Consider the following 25,098-nt stretch of genomic DNA (forward strand, 5'->3'; position numbering starts at 1 on the left):
TTTTATTAATGATATAGATGTGTACCCAGGGCCTGATGATCAGGACAGAGAACACTTAAGACCAGGGGTTGGTTAAACACTCCCTACATGCAAGTAGCAAAAGCATCCCCATAGAGCAACTATGTCCCAGAGGAAGCGTCCGTACTCACCTGTAACAGGTAACCACTCAGAACACCATGACATTATATACACTCCCCACTGAGAGAGACAGGAAGACACCAAAGGGAAGGAGTCACATAAGACACCTTCTGGGGGTATAGAAGGAGTCACATGGCGTATGCTTGGGGGGGTGTAGGATGAGTCACCTGCCAAAAGTTTGGGGTATTGGAGGAGTCACGTGGCAGTTGTTCCGGAAATGTAGGAGTCACATTGCGTACTTTCTCAGGGGTGTAGGAGAAGTCACCTGGCAAATGTTCTAGGGTATAAGAGGAGTCATTTGGAGGTGTAGGAGGAGTCACATGGCGTACGTTGGAGGTGTAGGAGGAGTCACATGGCGTACGTTGGAGGTGTAGGAGGAGTCACATGGCGTACGTTTGGAGGGTGTAGGAGGAGTCACATGGCGTACGTTTGGAGGTGAAGGAAGAGTCACATGGTGTACGTTTGGGGGAGTAGGAAGAGTCACATGGCGTACATTTGGAGGCTGTAGGAAGAGTCACATAGCGTACGTTTGGAGGGTGTAGGAAGAGTCACATGGCGTACGTTTGGAGGGTGTAGGAAGAGTCACATGGCGTATGTTTGGGTGTGTAGGAAGAGTCACATGTCGTACGTTTGAGGGTGTAGGAAGCGTCACATGGCATATGTTTGGGGGTGTAGGAAGAGTCACATGGCGTATATTTAGAGGGTGTAGGAAGAGTCACATGGCGTATGTTTGGGGGTGTAGGAAGAGTCACATGGCGTACATTTGGGGCTGTAGGAGGAGTCACATGGCGTACAATTGGGGGTATATAAAGAGTCACATGGTGTACATTTGGCTAGTTTGCCTGGAATTGCTGCCAGGTAACAAATCAAGGATATTTTACCTTTACCTAAATTAGAAACTTGTATAAAAATATAACTGTTCCCACGGGGTCAATTTCAGGTACATGGATGAACATAACACCCAATAGTGATGTCACAACCAATCACATTCTGTCTGTCATTTTCTAGGATGCAAAAGAGATATAATAGAATCTGATTGGTTGCTATCGGCAACATCACCACTTTTCCCTTTTAGAAGCTTTAGTAAATTACCCCCTACTTTCACATTTATTTCCATTTATGCTGTGCATATATCTCATAAACTGGGTATTCTGTGCACAATGTAATAAGATGATTTACCATTTCCTGCCTAATGCTGCCGCATACAAAGGTGTAAAACGCAAGATGGCCGCCGGCACAGCGCAGAACATGTATTTATGTGTAACTAGTTACCAGCCCGTCAAAATGACGGAACAACATAACAGTAATGTCAGCACCGGCAGCTGTGCGCGCCTGAACAAAGCAACACTTGAAATGCTCCATTGGGCGCCATCTAGTGGCAAAACACTTGACTCCCCCCCACGGAGGTGAGGAACTGCGTTAGTCTTTTATTTTGTAGGATAATATGATTTTGGTACTTACCAGATAAATCCTTTTCTTTGAATCCACAGAGGGCACTGGAGTACTCTTGGGATATGGACGGGGCGTTAGCAGGGATAGGCACATTTTAATATTTAAATTGCTAACTCTTCTCCCCTCCATACTCCCATAATGCACCTGTGTTTTTACTGAGCCGAACAGGAGCGATAGAGAGGATATAACATTATAACATAATGGACAATTAAACAGTTGACACGACAATAGATAACAATCACCTTAACATTTGAACAAGTCGGTGAGAATGTGTTACCATAATATCCACCGAACTTACCACAAGACAGGTGAAACTGCTCTGGGTGGGCGTCCAGTGCCCCCTATGGATTCAAAGAAAAGGATTTACCTGGTAAGTACCAAAATCCTATTTTCTTTTTCATCCACTAGGGGTCACTGGAGTACTCTTGGGACGTATCAAAGTTTCCCCCTTGGGCGGGAGAGCTGTTTGGCACCTGTAACACTAGGCGGCCAAAGCTAGACGCTGATGCCGCAAACGTATCAAACTTGTAAAAGCGCACAAACGTGTACACTGACGACCATGTAGCTGCACTGCAAACTTGCATCGTAGAAGCTCAACAACCTGCTGCCTATGAAGTTACCACAGAACGTGTGGAATGAGCTGAAATTGATGCCGGCGGCTGTAGACTAGCATGAAGGTAAGCCTGACGTATGGTCAGTTTAATCCATCTGGATAAGGTCTGCTTGGAAGCTGGCCAACCCATCTTGGCAGCATCATAGAGAACAATGGATCCGTTTTACGTACTGTAGATGTTCGGGCTACATAAACGTGGAATGCGCGTACCACATCCAAAGTAGCTGAAGTTCCTGAACCTTCTGATAACACAGGAACTACGATTGGTTGATTGATGTGAAAGGATGATACTACCTTTGGTAGGAAAGCGGGATTCGTCTGAAGTTCCGCTCTATCATCATGAAACACCAGATACGGTGGCTTGCATGACAACGCAACCAATTCTGAAACACGCCTTGCCTAAGCTAAGGCTAAGAGAAAAATTGTTTTCCAAGTGAGAAACTTAACATCCACTTGTTGTAAGGGTTCAAAATATGAAGACTCTAAAAAAATCTAAAACCAGAGTCAAGTCCCATGGCGCTGCATGTGGTATAAATGGAGGTTGTACTCTGAGGACACCTTGCAGGAAAGTGTGTACAGTCGGCAAAAGAGCCAAACGCCTTTAGACAAGGCAGAGACCTGCACCTTTAGTGTAGATAAACGTAGTCCTCCGTCTAACCCAGTCTCTAAAAATAGCAAAAGACGGGATAACTTGAAAGAAGATGTATGAAACTTCCGAGCTTCACACCAACCTATATAAGCTCGCAAATCCTGTGATGAGCTGCTGTAACTGGCTTCCTCGCACGCAACATGGTTGGTATAACGGACTGTGGAATGCCCTCTCATCTTAAGAGGGTGGTTTCAACAGCCACCCCGTCAAATGCAGCCGTGCTAAATCGGGGTAAAGGAACAGACCCTGTTGTAGCAGGTCCGGACGTAGCGAGTGCGGCCAAGGATCGTCTGCGAGTAACCGGCGGAGATCCGAGAACCACGCTTTCCGATGCCAATGAGGCGCCACTAATATGACAGTCGTGCTCTCGTTTGATCCGCTTTAGCAACCGAGGAAGCAGCGGAAATGGTGGAAACAGATGCACGAGGCTGTAGGGCCACGCGATTGTGAGAGCATCCACCACCACTGCCTCTGGATCTCTTGTTCTAGACACATACTGGGGTGTTTGATGATTTTAGCAAGATACCATTAGATCCAGCTGTGGGTAACCCCGCCGCTGGACCAACATCAGAAACTCCTCTGGATTTAACGCCCATTCTCCCGGATGAAAATCCTGACGTCTGAGATAATCTGCCTCCCAGTTGTCCACTCCTGGAATGAACACTGCCGACAATATCACCTGGTGATGCTCGGCCCAAATCAGAATTCAAGCAACTTTTCGCCTGGCTATGCGACTTCGAGTTCCTCCTTGTTTGTTGTCTGACTGCACCTGGACAGTCTGAGACAGGAGCATGTGAACTGCCTGTGGCAGCCCATTGTAAATTGCCCTGAGTACTAGGATATTTATTGACCGTAATCTTACTCTGTCTGACCACAGACCCTGAGGCTGACAATTGAGGACCACTGCTCTCCAACCTCTGAGACTTGCGTCCGTCGTCAGAATTATCCAATTCCAGACTCCGAACCTTTTCCTTGCGGTGAGATTGTGTATGTGGAGCCAGCAGAGTAGGGATACTCTGGCCTTTGGAGACAACCGCACCAACTGATGGATTTGTAGATGAGAGCCTGACCACTATGCGAGAAGATCTAGTTGAAAAGGACGTGAGTAAAATCTTCCGAACTGGAGTGCTTCGAAAGACGCCACCATCTTACCTAACAGCCGAATGCATAGATGTACCGAGACTGTCCGTGATTTGAGCACCAGCTGCACCAGATGATGAATACTTTGTGTTTTCTGTTCTGGCAGGTAAATACGTTGATCCACCGTATCCAGAATCATTCCTAGGAATTTAAGTCTTTGATACGGGGCCAGGCTTGATTTCTTGAAGTTGACAATCCAACCGTGCTGAACTAGCACATTGTATGTCAGTACGGCATGATGAACGAGTATTTGTGGAGATGGAGCCTTGATGAGAAGATCGTCTAAGTACAGAACTATTATCACTCCCAGGGATCTGAGATGAGCTATCATCACAGACATCACTTTTGTGAATACCCGAGGTGCCGACGAGAGGCCAAACGGTAGTGCCTGAAATTGATAATGGTTTTGCTGTACTGCAAACCTTAAGTACACCTGATGCGGTGGCAAAATCGGAATGTGTAAGTACGCATCCTTGAGATCTAGCGAAATCAAGAATTCCTATGGTTCTAGACCTACAATCACTGACCGCAAGGATTCTATTTTTAATCTGTAGTAAGTGACGTACTAATTGAGCCCCTTCAGGTTCAATATCGGTGTGACAGAGCCATCCGGTTTTGGTACAAGATGATTGGAATAATAACCTTGACCCTGTTGGTAAACTGGAACTGGAATCAAAACTGCGGAATCCACGAGAGACTGAATCGCGGTCTGCAGAACTGCCTTTTTGTCTTTTGACACTGTCTTGAAATATCGCATTGGTGGTAGACAATCAAACTCTATGGATGTCTGAAACCATGGCAAGTGAAACGTTTGAAGGCGTGCTCCCATAGCAGAAGATCCGCAATGGGCTGGCAGCCCGTCATGCTACTGGCCTGTCAGCGGCCTTTGTGTCCTGACGACGGTTAGCGGTTTTTGAAAACCACGTCCTCTACCACGTCTACTCTGTATGGTTGTTCCTGCAGCACAGCCTCGAAAGGCCTGAGGTCTAAAAGATTTGAACGCTGGTCCAGCGTATCTCCGTTTTTTAACTGGTGCAGGCAATGGCAGGAAAACAGACTTTTCCCCCGTGGCCTAAGAAATCCATTTGTCTAATTCAGGACCAAACAACATATTGCCAATGTAAGGCAATGTTTCTATTCCTTGTTTGGACCCTGCCTCCGCCTGCCAAGAATGGACCCAAAGGGCCTGGTGGGCACAACTAGAAATGCCGAAATGCGAGAACTAACTTGGCCGACGTCCATAGAAGCCATATCAAAATACTCAGCAGATTCACAAATGTGATCAGCAAGAAGTATAAGCTGGTCTAAGGGGAGATCCTGTTGTAGGCCCAACTTGAGCTGTGTTGCCCATGTAACGACAGCCTTGTTAACCCAACACCAACTAAAGCAGGTCTAAGCAACACTCCTACTGCTGTATACATTGACTTTAGCGTAGCTTCGAGCTTACGCTCTGACGGGTCCTTAAGCGCCGTAGCAGCCGGGACTGGAATGGTTAACTTCTTGGAAAGTTTGGACACTGAGGAGTCCACCGTCAGTGGAGTTTCCCATTTCGTAGTCATAGACTCTGGGAACGGTAGTTAGACAGAAAACGTCTAGACATAGAGAACCGTTTATCCGGATTCTTACATGCTTTTAGTTAATAGAATCTGAATAAGGAAAACACACAGGTGTTCTCTGTTTCTTTGCAAATAAAACCTCATCATTTGAAAGAGGTTCTTCAGTCTTAGTAAAATTTAAAACCTGACGTACTGCCCTAATGAGATTATCAATAGCCGGGCTATCGTAACCTCACTATCTGACTCCTGGCCCAATTCACCTTCCTCATGTCCTCCTGAGATAACAGGTCTGGCATGGAATCGTCCGAATGCAACACAGCTGACTCCGGTAGGTTATGAGACCACAGATGACTACTTGTCGGATTTGAACTAGACCTGGATTGTTGTAAACCCTGCAAAGTCCTTGACATCTCCTGAGCCCACTCCGGCAGCTCAGATGGTAGCAACCTAGCCTCAGCTCTAGCCGTCTCATGCTCCATACGCACAGCAGCCAACTCTGATTATAAGCCAGTCATCACACCTGCCATGATCGCCCAAGGCGGATCAGGTGAAATGGTCGTATTTGTACGCGTACCTGCAAGACACACTGTGCAAGTGGTAGTTCCCTCAGGCAACACACTCTGACAAACCTTGCAGCCAAGCTGCTTTTTTCTTTTGCATGAGCTTTAGTCATTATGTACACAGACAAACAAGTATACAAAGACAGACCGACTCAGTTAAAATTGTAACTAAAGTGTGTATAACTAGAAGTGTAGTGCACTGAGGACACACTAAATCAGTGTAACATGTGCTGTACTGAAAATTCCTACTAACACCCCTGCTCCTCCAGTGGCTGAGTGTTGTAGTACCGCATCACACTTCCTGCAAGAAGAACCAGGAAGTTAGGTTGAAATGGCGTCCTGCCATGTGCTTGCCTATACACATGTATAATAAAGCATGCAAGATGAGACATTACAGTAATAGCTGATATATACATATATACATATAGATACACCTCCATCTGCAACACAGGCTTAAGAGCCTGATAGTGTATTTGCCCAGCAGATATTAAAATAACAGAGACCCCCATAATTAACACCGGCTTAATAACCTGAGAGCTGCTTGCTGCCTTAAACTGCGGCTTAGTTATGGGGCCTCCCACTGCCATGTGGGCATAATCCTCCCCTCTCCCCCGCGATCTCCCCCTTCGCTGATGGACTGCAGCAGCAGTGAGAGCTGTCCGCAGACAGCCTCTCCCCTCTCCCCAGTCTGAAGACAGAGCCGCGGCAGTCACCATTTGCGGCTCTGGAACTCTGGAGGGTAGCGGTTAGCAGAAGATAACCGTGGGAGGGAGGCGGGAGCGGTGGCGACAAGGAGCCGGAGGCTGGGGAGTGGTGGCGGTTTGGCGCTCAGCGGCGGCTGCTGGGCTAGGCAGCAGGGTCACACACATGTAAAATAAAATAAAACATACAGTCCCCACATGACAGGCGGCAGCGTGAACTGACCGCCCCTCACCCCCAGCAAGACAAAGCAAGGGAGCGGTGGCAGTGTGAGCTGCCTAACCGCTCATTACCTGACATCAGTGGAGGCTATGACGGGACTTCTCTCAGCAAGCTCTGTCCAGCTCCTTCTGCAGCCCCAGGCTGCAATCAGCACTGCTGAATTTGGTCTATGGCGGTGCTCCTCTCCTGAGTGCCGACAAGCCAATTGCTGCAGCAGCAACACCAACAATCCCAGACCCAAGCTTCTTAATAAGTTGAGTGTAAAAACGAAAAAATCTTTCAAAAATAGAAGAAAAACTGTGGAGAATCGTCTACGTGTGTCGTCCCGGCAAGGCACAAAAAACACTGAGGTACCTTTGGGAGTATGGAGGGGGTGGAGGGTTACTAATTTGAATATTTAAATGTGCCTGTCCCTGCTAACGCCCCATCCATATTCCAAGAGTACTCCAGTGACCCCTAGTGGATGAAAAATAAAATGAGATCACTGTAACATGGGGTACATGTTACATGTTGCGTTCCTGCTGACTAATGTGTAACAGTCCCCTATCGCGTTCCTGCTAACTAATGTGTAACGGTCCCGTATCACGTTCCTGCTGACTAATGTGTAACGGTCCCCTATCGCGTTCCTGCTGACTAATGTGTAACGGTCCCCTATCACGTTCCTGCTGACTAATGTGTAACTGTCCCTATCATGTTCCTACTAATGTGTAACGGCCCCCTATCGCGTTCCTGCTGACAAATGTGTAACGGTCCCCTATTGTGTTCGTTCCTGCTGACTAATGTGTAAGGGTCCCTATCACGTTCCTGCTGACTAATGTGTAACTGTCCCCTATCACGTTCCTGCTGACTAATGTGTAACTGTCCCTATCACGTTCCTGCTGACTAATGTGTAACTGTCCCTATCACGTTCCTGCTAATGTGTAACGGTCCCCTATCACTTTCCTGCTGACTAATGTGTAACTGTCCCTATCACGTTCCTGCTAATGTGTAACGGTCCCCTATCACGTTCCTGCTGACTAATGTGTAACGGTCCCTATCATGTTCCTGCTGACTAATGTGTAACTGTCCCTATCACGTTCCTGCTAATGTGTAACGGTCCCCTATCACGTTCCTGCTGACTAATGTGTAACGGTCCCTATCATGTTCCTGCTGACTAATGTGTAACTGTCCCTATCACGTTCCTGCTAATGTGTAACGGTCCCCTATCACGTTCCTGCTGACTAATGTGTAACTGTCCCTATCACGTTCCTGCTAATGTGTAACTGTCCCTATTACGTTCCTGCTAATGTGTAACGGTCCCCTATCACGTTCCTGCTGACTAATGTGTAACGGTCCCTATCATGTTCCTGCTGACTAATGTGTAACTGTCCCTATCACGTTCCTGCTAATGTGTAACTGTCCCTATTACGTTCCTGCTAATGTGTAACGGTCCCCTATCACGTTCCTGCTGACTAATGTGTAACGGTCCCTATCATGTTCCTGCTGACTAATGTGTAACGGTCCCCTATCACGTTCCTGCTAATGTGTAACGGTCCCCTATCACGTTCCTGCTGACTAATGTGTAACGGTCCCCTATCACGTTCCTGCTGACTAATGTGTAACTGTCCCTATCATGTTCCTACTAATGTGTAACGGACCCCTATCGCGTTCCTGCTGACAAATGTGTAACGGTCCCCTATTGTGTTCGTTCCTGCTGACTAATGTGTAAGGGTCCCTATCATGTTCCTGCTGACTAATGTGTAACTGTCCCTATCACGTTCCTGCTAATGTGTAACGGTCCCCTATCACGTTCCTGCTGACTAATGTGTAACGGTCCCTATCATGTTCCTGCTGACTAATGTGTAACTGTCCCTATCACGTTCCTGCTAATGTGTAACGGTCCCCTATCACGTTCCTGCTGACTAATGTGTAACGGTCCCTATCATGTTCCTGCTGACTAATGTGTAACTGTCCCTATCACGTTCCTGCTAATGTGTAACGGTCCCCTATCACGTTCCTGCTGACTAATGTGTAACTGTCCCTATCACGTTCCTGCTAATGTGTAACTGTCCCTATTACGTTCCTGCTAATGTGTAACGGTCCCCTATCACGTTCCTGCTGACTAATGTGTAACGGTCCCTATCATGTTCCTGCTGACTAATGTGTAACTGTCCCTATCACGTTCCTGCTAATGTGTAACTGTCCCTATTACGTTCCTGCTAATGTGTAACGGTCCCCTATCACGTTCCTGCTGACTAATGTGTAACGGTCCCTATCATGTTCCTGCTGACTAATGTGTAACGGTCCCCTATCACGTTCCTGCTAATGTGTAACGGTCCCCTATCACGTTCCTGCTGACTAATGTGTAACGGTCCCCTATCACGTTCCTGCTGACTAATGTGTAACTGTCCCTATCATGTTCCTACTAATGTGTAACGGACCCCTATCGCGTTCCTGCTGACAAATGTGTAACGGTCCCCTATTGTGTTCGTTCCTGCTGACTAATGTGTAAGGGTCCCTATCACGTTCCTGCTGACTAATGTGTAACTGTCCCCTATCACGTTCCTGCTGACTAATGTGTAACTGTCCCTATCACGTTCCTGCTGACTAATGTGTAACTGTCCCTATCACGTTCCTGCTAATGTGTAACGGTCCCCTATCACTTTCCTGCTGACTAATGTGTAACTGTCCCTATCACGTTCCTGCTAATGTGTAACGGTCCCCTATCACGTTCCTGCTGACTAATGTGTAACGGTCCCTATCATGTTCCTGCTGACTAATGTGTAACTGTCCCTATCACGTTCCTGCTAATGTGTAACGGTCCCCTATCACGTTCCTGCTGACTAATGTGTAACTGTCCCTATCACGTTCCTGCTAATGTGTAACTGTCCCTATTACGTTCCTGCTAATGTGTAACGGTCCCCTATCACGTTCCTGCTGACTAATGTGTAACGGTCCCTATCATGTTCCTGCTGACTAATGTGTAACTGTCCCTATCACGTTCCTGCTAATGTGTAACGGTCCCCTATCACGTTCCTGCTGACTAATGTGTAACGGTCCCCTATCACGTTCCTGCTGACTAATGTGTAACTGTCCCTATCATGTTCCTGCTAATGTGTAACGGTCCCCTATCATGTTCCTGCTGACTAATGTGTAACTGTCGCTATCACGTTCCTGCTAATGTGTAACGGTCCCCTATCACGTTCCTGCTGAGTAATGTGTAACGGTCCCCTATCACGTTCCTGCTGACTAATGTGTAACAGTCCCTATCACGTTCCTGCTGACTAATGTGTATCTGTCCCTATCACGTTCCTGCTGACTAATGTGTAACGGTCCCCTATCACGTTCCTGCTGACTAATGTGTAACGGTCCCCTATCACGTTCCTGCTGACTAATGTGTATCTGTCCCTATCACGTTCCTGCTGACTAATGTGTAACGGTCCCCTATTGTGTTCCTACTGACTGTGTAACGGTCCCCTATCGCGTTCCTGCTGACTAATGTGTAACTGTCCCTATCACGTTCCTGCTGACTAATGTGTAACTGTCCCTATCACGTTCCTGCTGACTAATGTGTAACTGTCGCTATCACGTTCCTGCTGACTAATGTGTAACTGTCCCTATCATGTTCCTGCTAATGTGTAACGGTCCCCTATCATGTTCCTGCTGACTAATGTGTAACTGTCGCTATCACGTTCCTGCTAATGTGTAACGGTCCCCTATCACGTTCCTGCTGACTAATGTGTAACAGTCCCCTATCACGTTCCTGCTGACTAATGTGTAACAGTCCCTATCACGTTACTGCTGACTAATGTGTATCTGTCCTTATCACGTTCCTGCTGACTAATGTGTAACGGTCCCCTATTGTGTTCCTACTGACTGTGTAACGGTCCCCTATCGCGTTCCTGCTGACTAATGTGTAACTGTCCCTATCACGTTCCTGCTGACTAATGTGTAACTGTCCCCTATCACGTTCCTGCTGACTAATGTGTAACTGTCCCTATCACGTTCCTGCTAATGTGTAACGGTCCCCTATCACGTTCCTGCTGACTAATGTGTAACGGTCCCCTATCACGTTCCTGCTGACTAATGTGTAACTGTCCCTATCATGTTCCTACTAATGTGTAACGGACCCCTATCGCGTTCCTGCTGACAAATGTGTAACGGTCCCCTATTGTGTTCGTTCCTGCTGACTAATGTGTAAGGGTCCCTATCACGTTCCTGCTGACTAATGTGTAACTGTCCCCTATCACGTTCCTGCTGACTAATGTGTAACTGTCCCTATCACGTTCCTGCTGACTAATGTGTAACTGTCCCTATCACGTTCCTGCTAATGTGTAACGGTCCCCTATCACTTTCCTGCTGACTAATGTGTAACTGTCCCTATCACGTTCCTGCTAATGTGTAACGGTCCCCTATCACGTTCCTGCTGACTAATGTGTAACGGTCCCTATCATGTTCCTGCTGACTAATGTGTAACTGTCCCTATCACGTTCCTGCTAATGTGTAACGGTCCCCTATCACGTTCCTGCTGACTAATGTGTAACTGTCCCTATCACGTTCCTGCTAATGTGTAACTGTCCCTATTACGTTCCTGCTAATGTGTAACGGTCCCCTATCACGTTCCTGCTGACTAATGTGTAACGGTCCCCTATCACGTTCCTGCTGACTAATGTGTAACTGTCCCTATCATGTTCCTGCTAATGTGTAACGGTCCCCTATCACGTTCCTGCTGAGTAATGTGTAACGGTCCCCTATCACGTTCCTGCTGACTAATGTGTAACAGTCCCTATCACGTTCCTGCTGACTAATGTGTATCTGTCCCTATCACGTTCCTGCTGACTAATGTGTAACGGTCCCCTATTGTGTTCCTACTGACTGTGTAACGGTCCCCTATCGCGTTCCTGCTGACTAATGTGTAACTGTCCCTATCACGTTCCTGCTGACTAATGTGTAACTGTCGCTATCACGTTCCTGCTAATGTGTAACGGTCCCCTATCATGTTCCTGCTGACTAATGTGTAACTGTCGCTATCACGTTCCTGCTAATGTGTAACGGTCCCCTATCACGTTCCTGCTGACTAATGTGTAACTGTCCCTATCATGTTCCTGCTAATGTGTAACGGTCCCCTATCATGTTCCTGCTGACTAATGTGTAACTGTCGCTATCACGTTCCTGCTAATGTGTAACGGTCCCCTATCACGTTCCTGCTGACTAATGTGTAACGGTCCCCTATCACGTTCCTGCTGACTAATGTGTAACAGTCCCTATCACGTTACTGCTGACTAATGTGTATCTGTCCTTATCACGTTCCTGCTGACTAATGTGTAACGGTCCCCTATTGTGTTCCTACTGACTGTGTAACGGTCCCCTATCGCGTTCCTGCTGACTAATGTGTAACTGTCCCTATCACGTTCCTGCTGACTAATGTGTAACTGTCCCCTATCATGTTCCTGCTGACTAATGTGTAACTGTCCCTATCACGTTCCTGCTGACTAATGTGTAACGGTCCCCTATCACGTTCCTGCTGACTAATGTGTAACGGTCCCCTATCACGTTCCTGCTGACTATTGTGTAACTGTCCCTGTGAAGATACAGATTCTCTGATCACTCAGGTAAACAGTTTAGTAAAGTGGCAAATGCCCTTTATTGTAAATATACACACACGGTACACAATAACATTAACAATTGTAAGCCAGGATGGTATCTTACTTACTAAGTCCCCACAGTAGTTCAGAATTAGTCTCCTGAGGTTACCTGCCAGCAGTAGTTCTGTGTCTCCTGGCCTGGAATACCAGCTCACACAGCGTCCTGTGCCACGGATTTTCACCACTGATGGCACCGCAATACCTAGTCAGCGTCTGCACTTCAGAGGAACATCCACTCTCTGACCTTCTGTCCAGATCTCTCCCTCTTTCAAAAGTCCCACCAATTCCTCTAGGTGTAGACCTGCTTTCCAGGGCTGTCCAAGACGTGGTGCTCTCTGCTTATTGGAGCCGCAGAGTAAGGGGTGGATATGGCCGGGAGAAAGGCCAGGTTCATTGCAGGTTAACACCTGCTATTGTCCTGTAACATGTCTATACATGCCTACTAGAGAACAATAGATGCTAATTAGGTTATCTCTCCTCCAAGTATCAGATAGTGTCCATTCACCACCAGATTTATCCCCTTTGTAGCAGACAAGGGATTCCAGATGCTATTTGTCTATGAAATCCTCTGGCAGATAACTATTCCTATTACCAACTACACACATTGAACACAGTATAACCAAATAAACCACATAGTCCAAATATAACATATAAAATATAACTGTACAATATAATAACACAACACAATACAATACAATATTGCCTAGCATATAACTAATAACATATCGTCAATTAGTGGAGTCCATGGGTAGGACCAGGGCTAGGAAAGTAACCGCATGTATTTCACCACTGTGCAACACGACGTGCCGGCTGTGTCGTCACAGTCCCTATCACGTTCCTGCTGACTAATGTGTAACTGTCCCTGTGGCCGGAGAGACAAGCCAGCCACACGTGTAATGGCGTCTGCGGCACCTATCACTTTCCTGCTGACTAATGTGTAACTGTCCCCTATCACGTTCCTGCTGACTAATGTGTAACTGTCCCCTATCACGTTCCTGCTGACTAATGTGTAACTGTCCCCTATCACGTTCCTGCTGACTAATGTGTAACTGTCCCCTATCACGTTCCTGCTGACTAATGTGTTACTGTCCCTATCACGTTCCTGCTGACTAATGTGTAACGGTCCCCTATCACGTTCCTGCTGACTAATGTGTAACTGTCCCCTATCACGTTCCTGCTGACTAATGTGTAACAGTCCCCTATCACGTTCCTGCTGACTAATGTGTAACTGTCCCCTATCACGTTCCTGCTGACTAATGTGTTACTGTCCCTATCACGTTCCTGCTGACTAATGTGTAACGGTCCCCTATCACGTTACTGCTGACTAATGTGTTACTGTCCCTATCACGTTTCTGCTGACTAATGTGTAACTGTCCCTATCACGTTCCTGCTGACTAATGTGTAACTGTCCCCTATCACGTTCCGCTGACTAATGTGTAACGGTCCCCTATCACGTTCCTGCTGACAAATGTGTAACGGTCCCCTATCACGTTCCTGCTGACAAATGTGTAACGGTCCCCTATCACGTTCCTGCTGACTAATGTGTAACGGTCCCCTATCACGTTCCTGCTGACTAATGTGTAACGGTCCCCTATCACGTTCCTGCTGACTAATGTGTAACTGTCCCCTATCACGTTCCTGCTGACTAATGTGTAACTGTCCCCTATCACGTTCCTGCTGACTAATGTGTAACTGTCCCTATCACGTTCCTGCTGACTAATGTGTAACTGTCCCCTATCACGTTCCTGCTGACTAATGTGTAACTGTCCCTATCACGTTCCTGCTGACTAATGTGTAACGGTCCCCTATCACGTTCCTGCTGACTAATGTGTAACGGTCCCCTATCACGTTCCTGCTGACTAATGTGTAACTGTCCCCTATCACGTTCCTGCTGACTAATGTGTAACTGTCCCCTATCACGTTCCTGCTGACTAATGTGTAACTGTCCCCTATCACGTTCCTGCTGACTAATGTGTAACTGTCCCCTATCACGTTTCTGCTGACTAATGTGTAACTGTCCCTATCACGTTCCTGCTGACTAATGTGTAACTGTCCCCTATCACGTTCCTGCTGACTAATGTGTAACGGTCCCCTATCACGTTCCTGCTGACTAATGTGTAACTGTCCCCTATCACGTTCCTGCTGACTAATGTGTAACGGTCCCCTATCACGTTCCTGCTAATGTGTAACGGTCCCCTATCACGTTCCTGCTGACTAATGTGTAACGGTCCCCTATCACGTTCCTGCTGACTAATGTGTAACGGTCCCCTATCACGTTCCTGCTGACTAATGTGTAATGGTCCCCTATCACGTTCCTGCTGACTAATGTGTAACGGTCCCCTATCACGTTCCTGCTGACTAATGTGTAACGGTCCCCTATCACGTTCCTGCTGACTAATGTGTAACGGTCCCCTATCACGTTCCTGCTGACTAATGTGTAACGGTCCCCTATCACGTTCCTGCTGACTAATGTGTAACGGTCCCCTATCACGTTCCTGCTGACTAATGTGTAACGGTCCCCTATCACGTTCCTGCTGACTAATGTGTAACGGTCCCCTATCACGTTCCTGCTGACTAATGTGTAACGGTCCCCTATCACGTTCCTGCTGACTAATGTGTAACGGTCCCCTATCACGTTCCTGCTGACTAATGTGTTACTGTCCCTATCACATTCCTGCTGACTAATGTGTAACTGTCCCTATCACGTTCCTGCTGACTAATGTGTAACGGTCCCCTATCACGTTCCTGCTGACTAATGTGTTACTGTCCCCTATCACGTTCCTGCTGACTAATGTGTTACTGTCCCTATCACGTTCCTGCTGACTAATGTGTAACTGTCCCCTATCACGTTCCTGCTGACTAATGTGTAACTGTCCCCTATCACGTTCCTGCTGACTAATGTGTAACTGTCCCTATCACATTCCTGCTGACTAATGTGTAACTGTCCCTATCACGTTCCTGCTGACTAATGTGTAACGGTCCCCTATCACGTTCCTGCTGACTAATGTGTTACTGTCCCTATCACGTTCCTGCTGACTAATGTGTTACTGTCCCCTATCACGTTCCTGCTGACTAATGTGTAACGGTCCCCTATCACGTTTCTGCTGACTAATGTGTAACGGTCCCTATCACGTTTCTGCTGACTAATGTGTAACGGTCCCCTATCACGTTCCTGCTGACTAATGTGTAACTGTCCCCTATCACGTTCCTGCTGACTAATGTGTAACTGTCCCTATCACGTTCCTGCTGACTAATGTGTAACTGTCCCTATCACGTTCCTGCTGACTAATGTGTAACTGTCCCCTATCACGTTCCTGCTGACTAATGTGTAACTGTCCCCTATCACGTTCCTGCTGACTAATGTGTAACTGTCCCTATCACGTTCCTGCTGACTAATGTGTAACTGTCCCTATCACGTTCCTGCTGACTAATGTGTAACTGTCCCCTATCACGTTCCTGCTGACTAATGTGTAACTGTCCCTATCACGTTCCTGCTGACTAATGTGTAACGGTCCCCTATCACGTTCCTGCTGACTAATGTGTAACGGTCCCCTATCACGTTCCTGCTGACTAATGTGTAACTGTCCCCTATCACGTTCCTGCTGACTAATGTGTAACTGTCCCTATCACGTTCCTGCTGACTAATGTGTAACTGTCCCTATCACGTTCCTGCTGACTAATGTGTAACTGTCCCCTATCACGTTCCTGCTGACTAATGTGTAACTGTCCCTATCACGTTCCTGCTGACTAATGTGTAACTGTCCCCTATCACGTTCCTGCTGACTAATGTGTAATGGTCCCCTATCACGTTCCTGCTGACTAATGTGTAACGGTCCCCTATCACGTTCCTGCTGACTAATGTGTAACGGTCCCCTATCACGTTCCTGCTGACTAATGTGCAACGGTCCCCTATCACGTTCCTGCTGACTAATGTGCAACGGTCCCCTATCACGTTCCTGCTGACTAATGTGTAACTGTCCCCTATCGCGTTCCTCCTGTGATGTGGTTACTCTTCTGTCTTCGTAGGAAAAAGAGAATACAAGGCCGAAGGGAAAAAACAAAACTGAGAAGGCAAAAAAGCCAAAGAAACCTGAGGCCAGAGTGTCCAAGAGGGCAAATCAGGGAGCTGCGGCAGAACAAGGAAAATCTGCATTTGTTGTAGGTAAGTCACAGACGGTGGAGGACGGAGAGGCAGAACACAAGGGTACCCTCAGCGCAGTCTCAGTACACAGGTAAAGGCTACGGAAGACAGTGACTGCAATGAAAGATAATGGGGGTCATTCCAAGTTGATCGTAGCTGTGCTAAATTTAGTGCGGGGGCTTGCCCAGCTTAGGGGTATTCCGCCCCGCATGTCAGTGCTGGCCCCCCCCTCCCCCCGCAGAAGTGTCAAGGCAGCGCACAGCGGCGATGCCTTTGCACTTCAGGAGTAGCTCCCGACCAGCGCAGCTTTAGCGTGCTGGCCGGGAGTTACTCGTTGCTCCCAGGCCCGCAGTGGCTGCGTGTGACGTCACGCAGCCGCTGCGGCCCGCCCCCCCAACGGTCCGGCCACGCCTGCGTTGGCCGAACCGCGCTCACTAAACGACGGCTTAACGCCGCCGTCCAAACCCCCACCCACCCAGCGACCGCCTCTGCCTCAGAGGCGATCAATAGGCAACGACGGCTGGCATGCACCGGCGCACTGCGGCACCGGTGCATGCGCAGTTCCGACCTGATTGCTGCGCTTCGAGAAACTGCAGCGAGCAATCGGGTCAGAATGACCCCCCATGTACATGGGCCCTGCACAAATATCACTGTCACAGGAGGGTAACAAGGAAATAGCCAACAGCCATACAGTATGTGCTAAGCGGTACCACGCTGATCCCTGCCTGCACCCTGAGCAGGTGACTGTGGTGGTGGGCCACCTGCTCCCAGTGCCAGGGACTAGTGGTTTGTTCAGAATGGACGGGAAGATGAGTGGTGCCAATTACTGACCAATCCTGGCCAAAGCTCCAACCGGGCAGGGACCCAAAGCTAGACCAACCCTGACGTGGCTTAATTAGAAGAACGTGGATGCATTGTAATCACCTATTCGTGGAAGGGACATTAACCCTTTTTTTCTGCAGCGGGGTACACTGGTCTTCCGCAGGGAATAACATTGGGGTGTAGAGTTGGATCTTGATCCGAGGCACCAACAGGCTAAAGCTCTGACTGTTCCCAGGATGCACTGCACCGCCTCCTCTATAGCCCCGCCTCCAGGCACTGGAGCTCAGTGTGTAAGTTGGTGCCTGCAGTGCAGGCAGCTAACAGGTGGGGCTACGCTGGGCAGCCATGAAAAGAGCTTTTTAAGAAGACTTCAAGGGCCGCAGCACTTTCTATGTCACTCTGACATACTGTGCGGCGGCTCCATCACCTCCCCAGCAGCGCTGCATACTCCCGCGGCCGGTTTCCGGGTACTTGCAGCGGAGGCGCAGCGGTCCACAGGCACACCACCGCTGACGCTCTCCAGGATCGTGTGGCTGCACATCAGGGAGGAGGTAAGAGGGTCCCCCAGGTGGGACCCGCTGGTTAATCACGGTCCGGTTGTGGTCCCAGGGGACAGACCGCGCCATTGGCGTGGACACTGTACTGCACAGGGACCCCACTATATCCACCAGGGCAGGGAGCACAGGTCGAATTTACTAAAATCCGTTTGATATAGGCTCCACAGTACCCGGTGGTGAGGACCAGCATAGGGGATAAGGCACTGACCTGTAGCCCCTCCCCCAGCTCTGCTCGCCATCTACTGCTGGTGTTCCCGCCCTGGAGCTGCTTCTCTCTCTCTCCCTCACTCCCCGTCAGCGTTTGGGCGCCATTTTAGCTAGAGCTGCACTAATCTCCAGGGACTGCTGGGCAATGTCTCCTCTGTAACACCGCCTGTCTCATCAGCGCTGTGCATTTACAGGACACTTATGTATTCTACATGTCATTTAGACCGTGTTAGTTAAGAACAATTGTACTGCTACTGTATAATATTTAGTACAAGTATTCTGTGATATACATCCAGTATCTACTGTGCAATGTTATATCTATATTCATACATATCTACTGTATATGTAGTTTTACTAGTCCAGTGCAGTTTTATTGTTTATATGTAATAACTTCTGCATTATACATGTGACTGAGTGTGCCTGTAGCTGCTGTGTGGATTCCATTCTCCTGTATCACATATTGCTATCACTATATTTTGTACCCTGAGGGGCTAGATGCGTCATGGTCCTAAATACATATATATATATATATATATATATATATATATTAGAGATGAGCGGGTTTGGTTATCAGAGAACCGAACCCTACCAAACTTCACCATGTCCATTCCGAGCCAGGCTCAGGTTTTCCCGCCTCACTCGGAAACCAGAACGAAGCAAAGCGTCATCATCCCACTGTCGGATTCTCGCGCTGTTTGGATTCCATATAAGGAGCCGCGCTTCACCGCCATTTTCACTCCGGCATTGGAGAGTGTACAGAGAGGACGTTTCTCCGTTCTCTCAGTGTCCATGTCTTGTGCGGTATTTGTCCAGTCACAGTGGTGGTGTCCTCTGCTGCCATATGTCCAGTGCTGCTGTATAGGGTGCTGTGTTGTGCTGCATCAGTCCAGTGGTAGTGTCCTGTGCATCAGCCATCAGTCATTTCAGTGACCAGGCAGTCACAGTGGTATACTCTGCTGCCATATGTCCACTGCTGCCATATAATAATAATAACAAGGGCGGGATGTATTAAGATACATCGCCGCCCCTCGCCGCTTATCGCATCAATGATGATCGCATATGTACTAACATATGCAATCAATATCTCAATGCGGTGATGGAGGCCCCCCGCGATACCTATGAGATGGTCTGCAGGGGGTCTCCGTCACCTCCCAGGAGTCTCCACACTGCCCGCACGCCGGGAAGCAGCAGCAGGCTGTCCCCGGCGCCTCTTCCTCCCCCTGCAGCCGGAAGGACCTCCAGCTGCGTTGCTAGGGGGAGGAGGAAATTACCTTCCAGTACCAGGGCTGCCTGGAGGAAGGTATGCCGGGGGGTATCCGTTCAGATGGTCGACCATGTTATGGTCGACAGTCATTAGGTCGACCACTATTGGTCGACATTGACATGGTCGACATGGACACATGGTCGACACATGAAAATGGTCGACACATGAAAAGGTCGACATGAGTTTTTTTACTTTTTTTTCTTTTGGGGAACTTTTCCATACTTTATGATCCACGTGGACTACGATTGGAACGGTAATCTGTGCCGAGCGAAGCGAGCCATGCGAGGGGACGCGGTGCACTAATTGGGGTTCCCAGTCACTTTACGCAAAAAACGACACCAAAAAAAGTAAAAAAACTCATGTCGACCTTTTCATGTGTCGACCATTTTCATGTGTCGACCATGTGTCCATATCGACCATGTCAATGTCGACCAATAGTGGTCGACCTAATGACTGTCGACCATAACATGGTCGACCATTCATACCGGAACCATGCCGGGGGGAGGGGGGTCTGCGGCGGAGGCGGCGGTAGGCGATAAGAAGCTCATAGGCTTCTATAGGGTATGGCCAACCAGAGATGGCGATACCCTGGATGGCGAAAAACTGGCGGTGGGGTCTTAGTACATTTGAAAATGCGGTAAAACCCCCGATTTTTTCTTTAGTACATCCCGCCCCAAGGCCCTTACAGTGTTGCTGTGTTGTCCTGCATCAGACCAGTGGTAGTGTCCTGTGCATCAGCCATCAGTCATTCCAGTGACCAGCCATATGTCCAGTGCTGCTGTGTTGTGCTGCATCAGACCAGTGGTAGTGTCCTGTGCATCAGCCATCAGTCATTCCAGTGACCAGCCATATGTCCAGTGCTGCTGTGTTGTGCTGCATCAGACCAGTGGTAGTGTCCTGTGCATCAGCCATCAGTCATTCCTGTGCCGTATATTGGCCCTCATTCCGAGTTGTTCGCTCGCAAGGCGAATGTAGCAGAGTTACACACGCTAAGCCGCCGCCTACTGGGAGTGAATCTTAGCTTCTTAAAATTGCGACCGACGTACGCGCAATATTGCGATTACAAACGAGTTAGCAGTTTCTGAGTAGCTTCAGACTTACTCTGCCTGTGCGATCAGTTCAGTGCTTTTCGTTCCTGGCTGACGTCATAAACACACCCAGCGTTCGGCCAGGCACTCCCACCGTTTCTCCGGCCACTCCTGCGTTTTTTACGGAAACGGTAGCGTTTCCAGCCACACGCCCCTAAAACGCCGTGCATCCGCCCAGTAACACCCATTTCCTGTCAATCACAATGCGAACGTCGGAGCGATGAAAATGCCGTGAGTAAACTTACTTTCTTCATAGTAAAGTTACTTGGCGCAGTCGCAGTGCGAACATTGCGCATGCGCACTAAGAGAATTTTCACTGCGATGCGATGAAAAACTCCGAGCGAACAACTCGGAATGAGGGCCCTTGTGTTATATAACTCCAGAAAAATAATGGAGAACAAAAATTTGGAGGATAAAATAGGGAAAGATCAAGAACCACTTCCTCCTAGTGCTGAAGCTGCTGCCACTAGTCATGGCCGAGACGATGAAATGCCATCAACGTCGTCTGCCAAGGCCAATGCCCAAAGTCATAGTAGAGGGCATGTAAAATCCAAAAAGTCAAAGTTCAGTAAAAAGACCCAAAAAAAGAAATTGAAATGGTCTTAGGAGAAACGTAAACTTGCCAATATGCCATTTACGACACGGATGCAGGGAACGGCTGAGGCCCTGGCCTATGTTCATGACTAGTGGTTCAGCTTCACATGACGATGGAAGCCCTCAACCTCCATTTTGTCATTTAATTCCGGTGATTTGGTTGTATAATTCCAGTGGTAATTGTGTCGCTTGGCTTAGTCATACAGCTACCTCATTGCACCTCTTCAACATCTTTGCATGAGGTGCTGTTTAGGGCCTAGTTTTTGAAAAGTGCCATCCTGTGTGAAATTGCCGTATGAGTCCAGGGGTACTGCTGTATTAGTCCTGCGGTACTGCCGTATAAGTCCACCAATTGTCGAATCTTAAAAAAATGACAGGGGCGTGCTGAGAATGCTGTCAGTTGGCCGCACAATTGCGGCCCACTCGCGACATTCAGCAACTGCGTGACACTACTAGATAGACCAGGTGGTTGTGTCGCTTAGCTTAGTCATACAACAACCTCGGTGCACCTTTTTTTCTTCTTTGCATCATGTGCTGTTTGGGGCCTTTTTTTATATCTGCCACTGCAGTGCCACTCCTAGATGGGCCAGGTGTTTGTGTCGCTTGGTTTAGTCATACAGCTACCTCATTGCACCTCTTCTACATCTTTGAATCATGTGCTGTTTGGGGCCTAGTTTTTGAAAAGTGCAATCCTGTCTGCCACTGCAGTGCCACTCCGAGATGGGACAGGTGTTTGTGCCGCACACTTGTGTCGCTTAGCTTAGTCATACAGCCACCTCGGTGCAACCTTTTGGCCTAAAAACCAGAGCCGGTTCAGGGGCTTTTTGCGCCCCGGGCGGCAATAGGGGGCGTGGCTTCATACAGGGGGCATGGTCAGTTACGCCCCCTTACAGTAGTAGCGCCGCTGAAATGATGTGCGGTGCACGATGACGTCATCGCGCACCGCACAGCAAAGGTCCTCTCCACGAAGGAAAACTAGACGCTACGCGTCTAGTTCCCTTCGTGGAGAGGACCTTTGCTGTGCGGTGCGCGATGACGTCAATGCGCACCGCACATCATTACAGTAAAGGTCCTCTCCACGAAGGCTTGTTTCCCTTCACAGCGGGCAGCGGCAGTGGGGGGCACAGCAGCAGCGGATCTTGCCATGGTGCGGCGCCCTCCGGATGGCGCCGGCGCCCTCTGGAAGGCGGCGCCCCAGGTAAAAGTCCTGCTTGCCCGTGGCAAGATCCGCTACTGCTAAAAACAATATTGTGAGGTGTTCAGAATAGACTGGAAATGAGTGGAAATTATTGTTATTGAGGTTAATAATACCGTAGGATCAAAATTACCCCCAAATTTTGTGATTTTACCCATTTTAATGTTTGTTTTTTCAAAAATCATCCAGATCCAAAATCAAAACACGAAAGTGGAATTAGAACCAAAACACGAAAAGTGCCACCCGCACATCATACATATATATATATATATATATATATATATAAAACATCTTTTATATATATATATATATATATATATATATATATACCAACTAGGACAAATGAGGCGGCACTCAGAGTCTTCAAACAAATAAAAAATTGTAATAGTGCTTCAACGTTTCGGGGTCTCCCCCTTCATCAGGATTAGTGCAGTACAGAATAAAATGTGCTTAAATAGAACTTACCCCCCTTCAGGAACATCCCCTCCAGCGTGCATCCGTGGCCGCGCCATCCCGGCGTCCAGCCCGCCGCCCTCAGCGTCTCAGCGGAAGTGACGCGTCGGCGCCCGGAGGCGCGTCCACGGACACGCTGCCTAGCAACAGAGAGGAATGTAAACACCCATTAGTGATACAGGGACGTGATCCTTACTTTGAGTCACTGTTCTTATGCCTGTATATTTATCATACAACAGTGTTAAAAATTGGTGTGCTCTCTTGATTTGGTGCTAGGTGATAAAACATTATTTGCATATACATACAAACAACTTTTTTTAAAATTTCAAAAAATTACAAAAAATTAATAAAAAACATAAGTGAAAACCACTAATAAAAACACAATATCACATTAACATGCACTGGTGAACCCACCCTTTTGACTCCACCTCAATCTATTATTACCTCAATTCATATATATATAAAACATGACATAGCTAAACGTGGAAATTTACAGATATCCTGCACTGGTTTTACACTTTAAGTCGGCTAAACTATTCTTCTGCTTACTGCTTTTAGCTAATTCATTTCAACGCACGGTGGCCAGGGGACGCCTCGCATCCTCTCTAAGCGGAAAGTCTCCGCTGGTATCCTGCTAACTCTAGAAAGATAGAAAGAGGAACAGCTATCCTGTCTAGATAAAGTTAATGAGACCCAGATTGTCATTTAGCCCAGCGGGTCTAAGTGTATTTAGCCTATGGATCCATCTAGACTCTAATTGTAAGAGTTTTTTACCTCTGTTGCCACCTCGCATAGACTCAGGTACTGTTAGGGTCTCCTGCCCTGTGCTGCCACGTCGTCATGGCAACCGGGAGACAAGTGCTAGCGGAGTAACCTGAGCGCAGCTGATACTCCGGTTCGGGTCTTTTGCTATGCAGTGGTTATAGGCTCTGTGCACGGCAGGGGATCCGGTGCTGGTTTTTGTGCTCACAGTCTGTGAGGTCTGAGTGGGGCGTGGACAGCACCTGCTTTATAAGGCCTCTTCTCAGGGTAAGCAGATGCTGCTGAATCTTTGTTGGTTAGTCAGTTCCTGAAAGTTTACCAGTACTGTGTAGCTTTGTATTTGTTTGTTGCTTACTGCAAATAGGCCTTGGGATTTGGTATTACACTCTGCCAATCCAGACCTAGCAGTAAGACTGGAGTCAGTCGTTTAGCTTGCTGGGGTTCTGTTACTACTCTGTGAACTTAGCAAGTTTGCGGCTGTATTCTAAGACTTGCCTGTCTAATCCTGTCTCACTGTGCTAGGTGTCAGGGGTCAGTTTAGTGGCAGTAAGCTGAACCTGTGCACTGCAAGTGAGAATTAGGATTGTGGAGACTCTCCTTGTGTCTATCATTCCATCTCTGACCAAGGAATTTACCGCCACACCCGTTGGTAACCCTTTAGGGTTTTGCTGTTGCCCTTAGCAACAGCATTTCGGGTTCTCTACGTATTAAAACACAACATCTTGCTTTTCCCATCTGAGCATTTCTAATACAAGGGAGATACCCAGTTCCTTAGCCTCTGGGCTTCTCTGTTCACTTTGTGTGTATTTTGTTACCCTATCACCTTCTGTGTACGTTATGTCATATTCCCCAGTCTGTCTGTGAGTCCATTTGTTTTGCATAACAGTTCAAACACCAGTACATTCCTGCAGACACTGGAGTGCATAATAGTTCTGACACCAGTACTTTCCTGCAGGCACTGGTGTGCATAACATATTCAGCAGCCTAATACTCCTGTTGAAATTTTGTGGGAATATGGAGCATACCCCTCAAAATACGTTGCAACAGGTGGTCGATCAGGTGCAGGTCCTGACTCGACAATTTAATGATTTGTCCATTAAAATGCACACCTCCCAGGCTGCTGGCGGAGCTCCCGCAGCAGCACCTGCAGGGGTTAAGGAGCCGAAAGTAAATCTCCCGGATCGTTTTTCTGGAGATCGCTCGCAGTTCTTTTGTTTCAAGGAGAGCTGCAAGCTATACTTCCGGCTTAGGCCTCAGTCTTCTGGGTCGGAGATTCAGCGGGTGGGCATAGTGATTTCCTTGCTACAAGGAGACCCACAGGTCTGGGCATATGGGTTGCAGCCTGACTGTCCGTCGCTTAAA

General features: G+C 48.0%; 1 protein-coding gene across 1 annotated transcript in view; it reads left to right on the forward strand.

Moving 5' to 3' along the window:
* The window catches only part of KIAA2012 (KIAA2012 ortholog), a 353,000-nt gene that overhangs the window by 209,156 nt on the left and 118,746 nt on the right, over positions 1-25,098 (forward strand). Inside the window, exon 16 of the mRNA XM_063932236.1 lies at positions 16,680-16,815. Coding sequence (XP_063788306.1) covers positions 16,680-16,815 — 136 coding nt within the window. The remainder of the gene's footprint in view (positions 1-16,679; positions 16,816-25,098) is intronic.

Source organism: Pseudophryne corroboree, chromosome 7, assembly GCF_028390025.1.
Source record: "Pseudophryne corroboree isolate aPseCor3 chromosome 7, aPseCor3.hap2, whole genome shotgun sequence".
Classification (NCBI taxonomy): Eukaryota; Metazoa; Chordata; class Amphibia; order Anura; family Myobatrachidae; genus Pseudophryne; species Pseudophryne corroboree.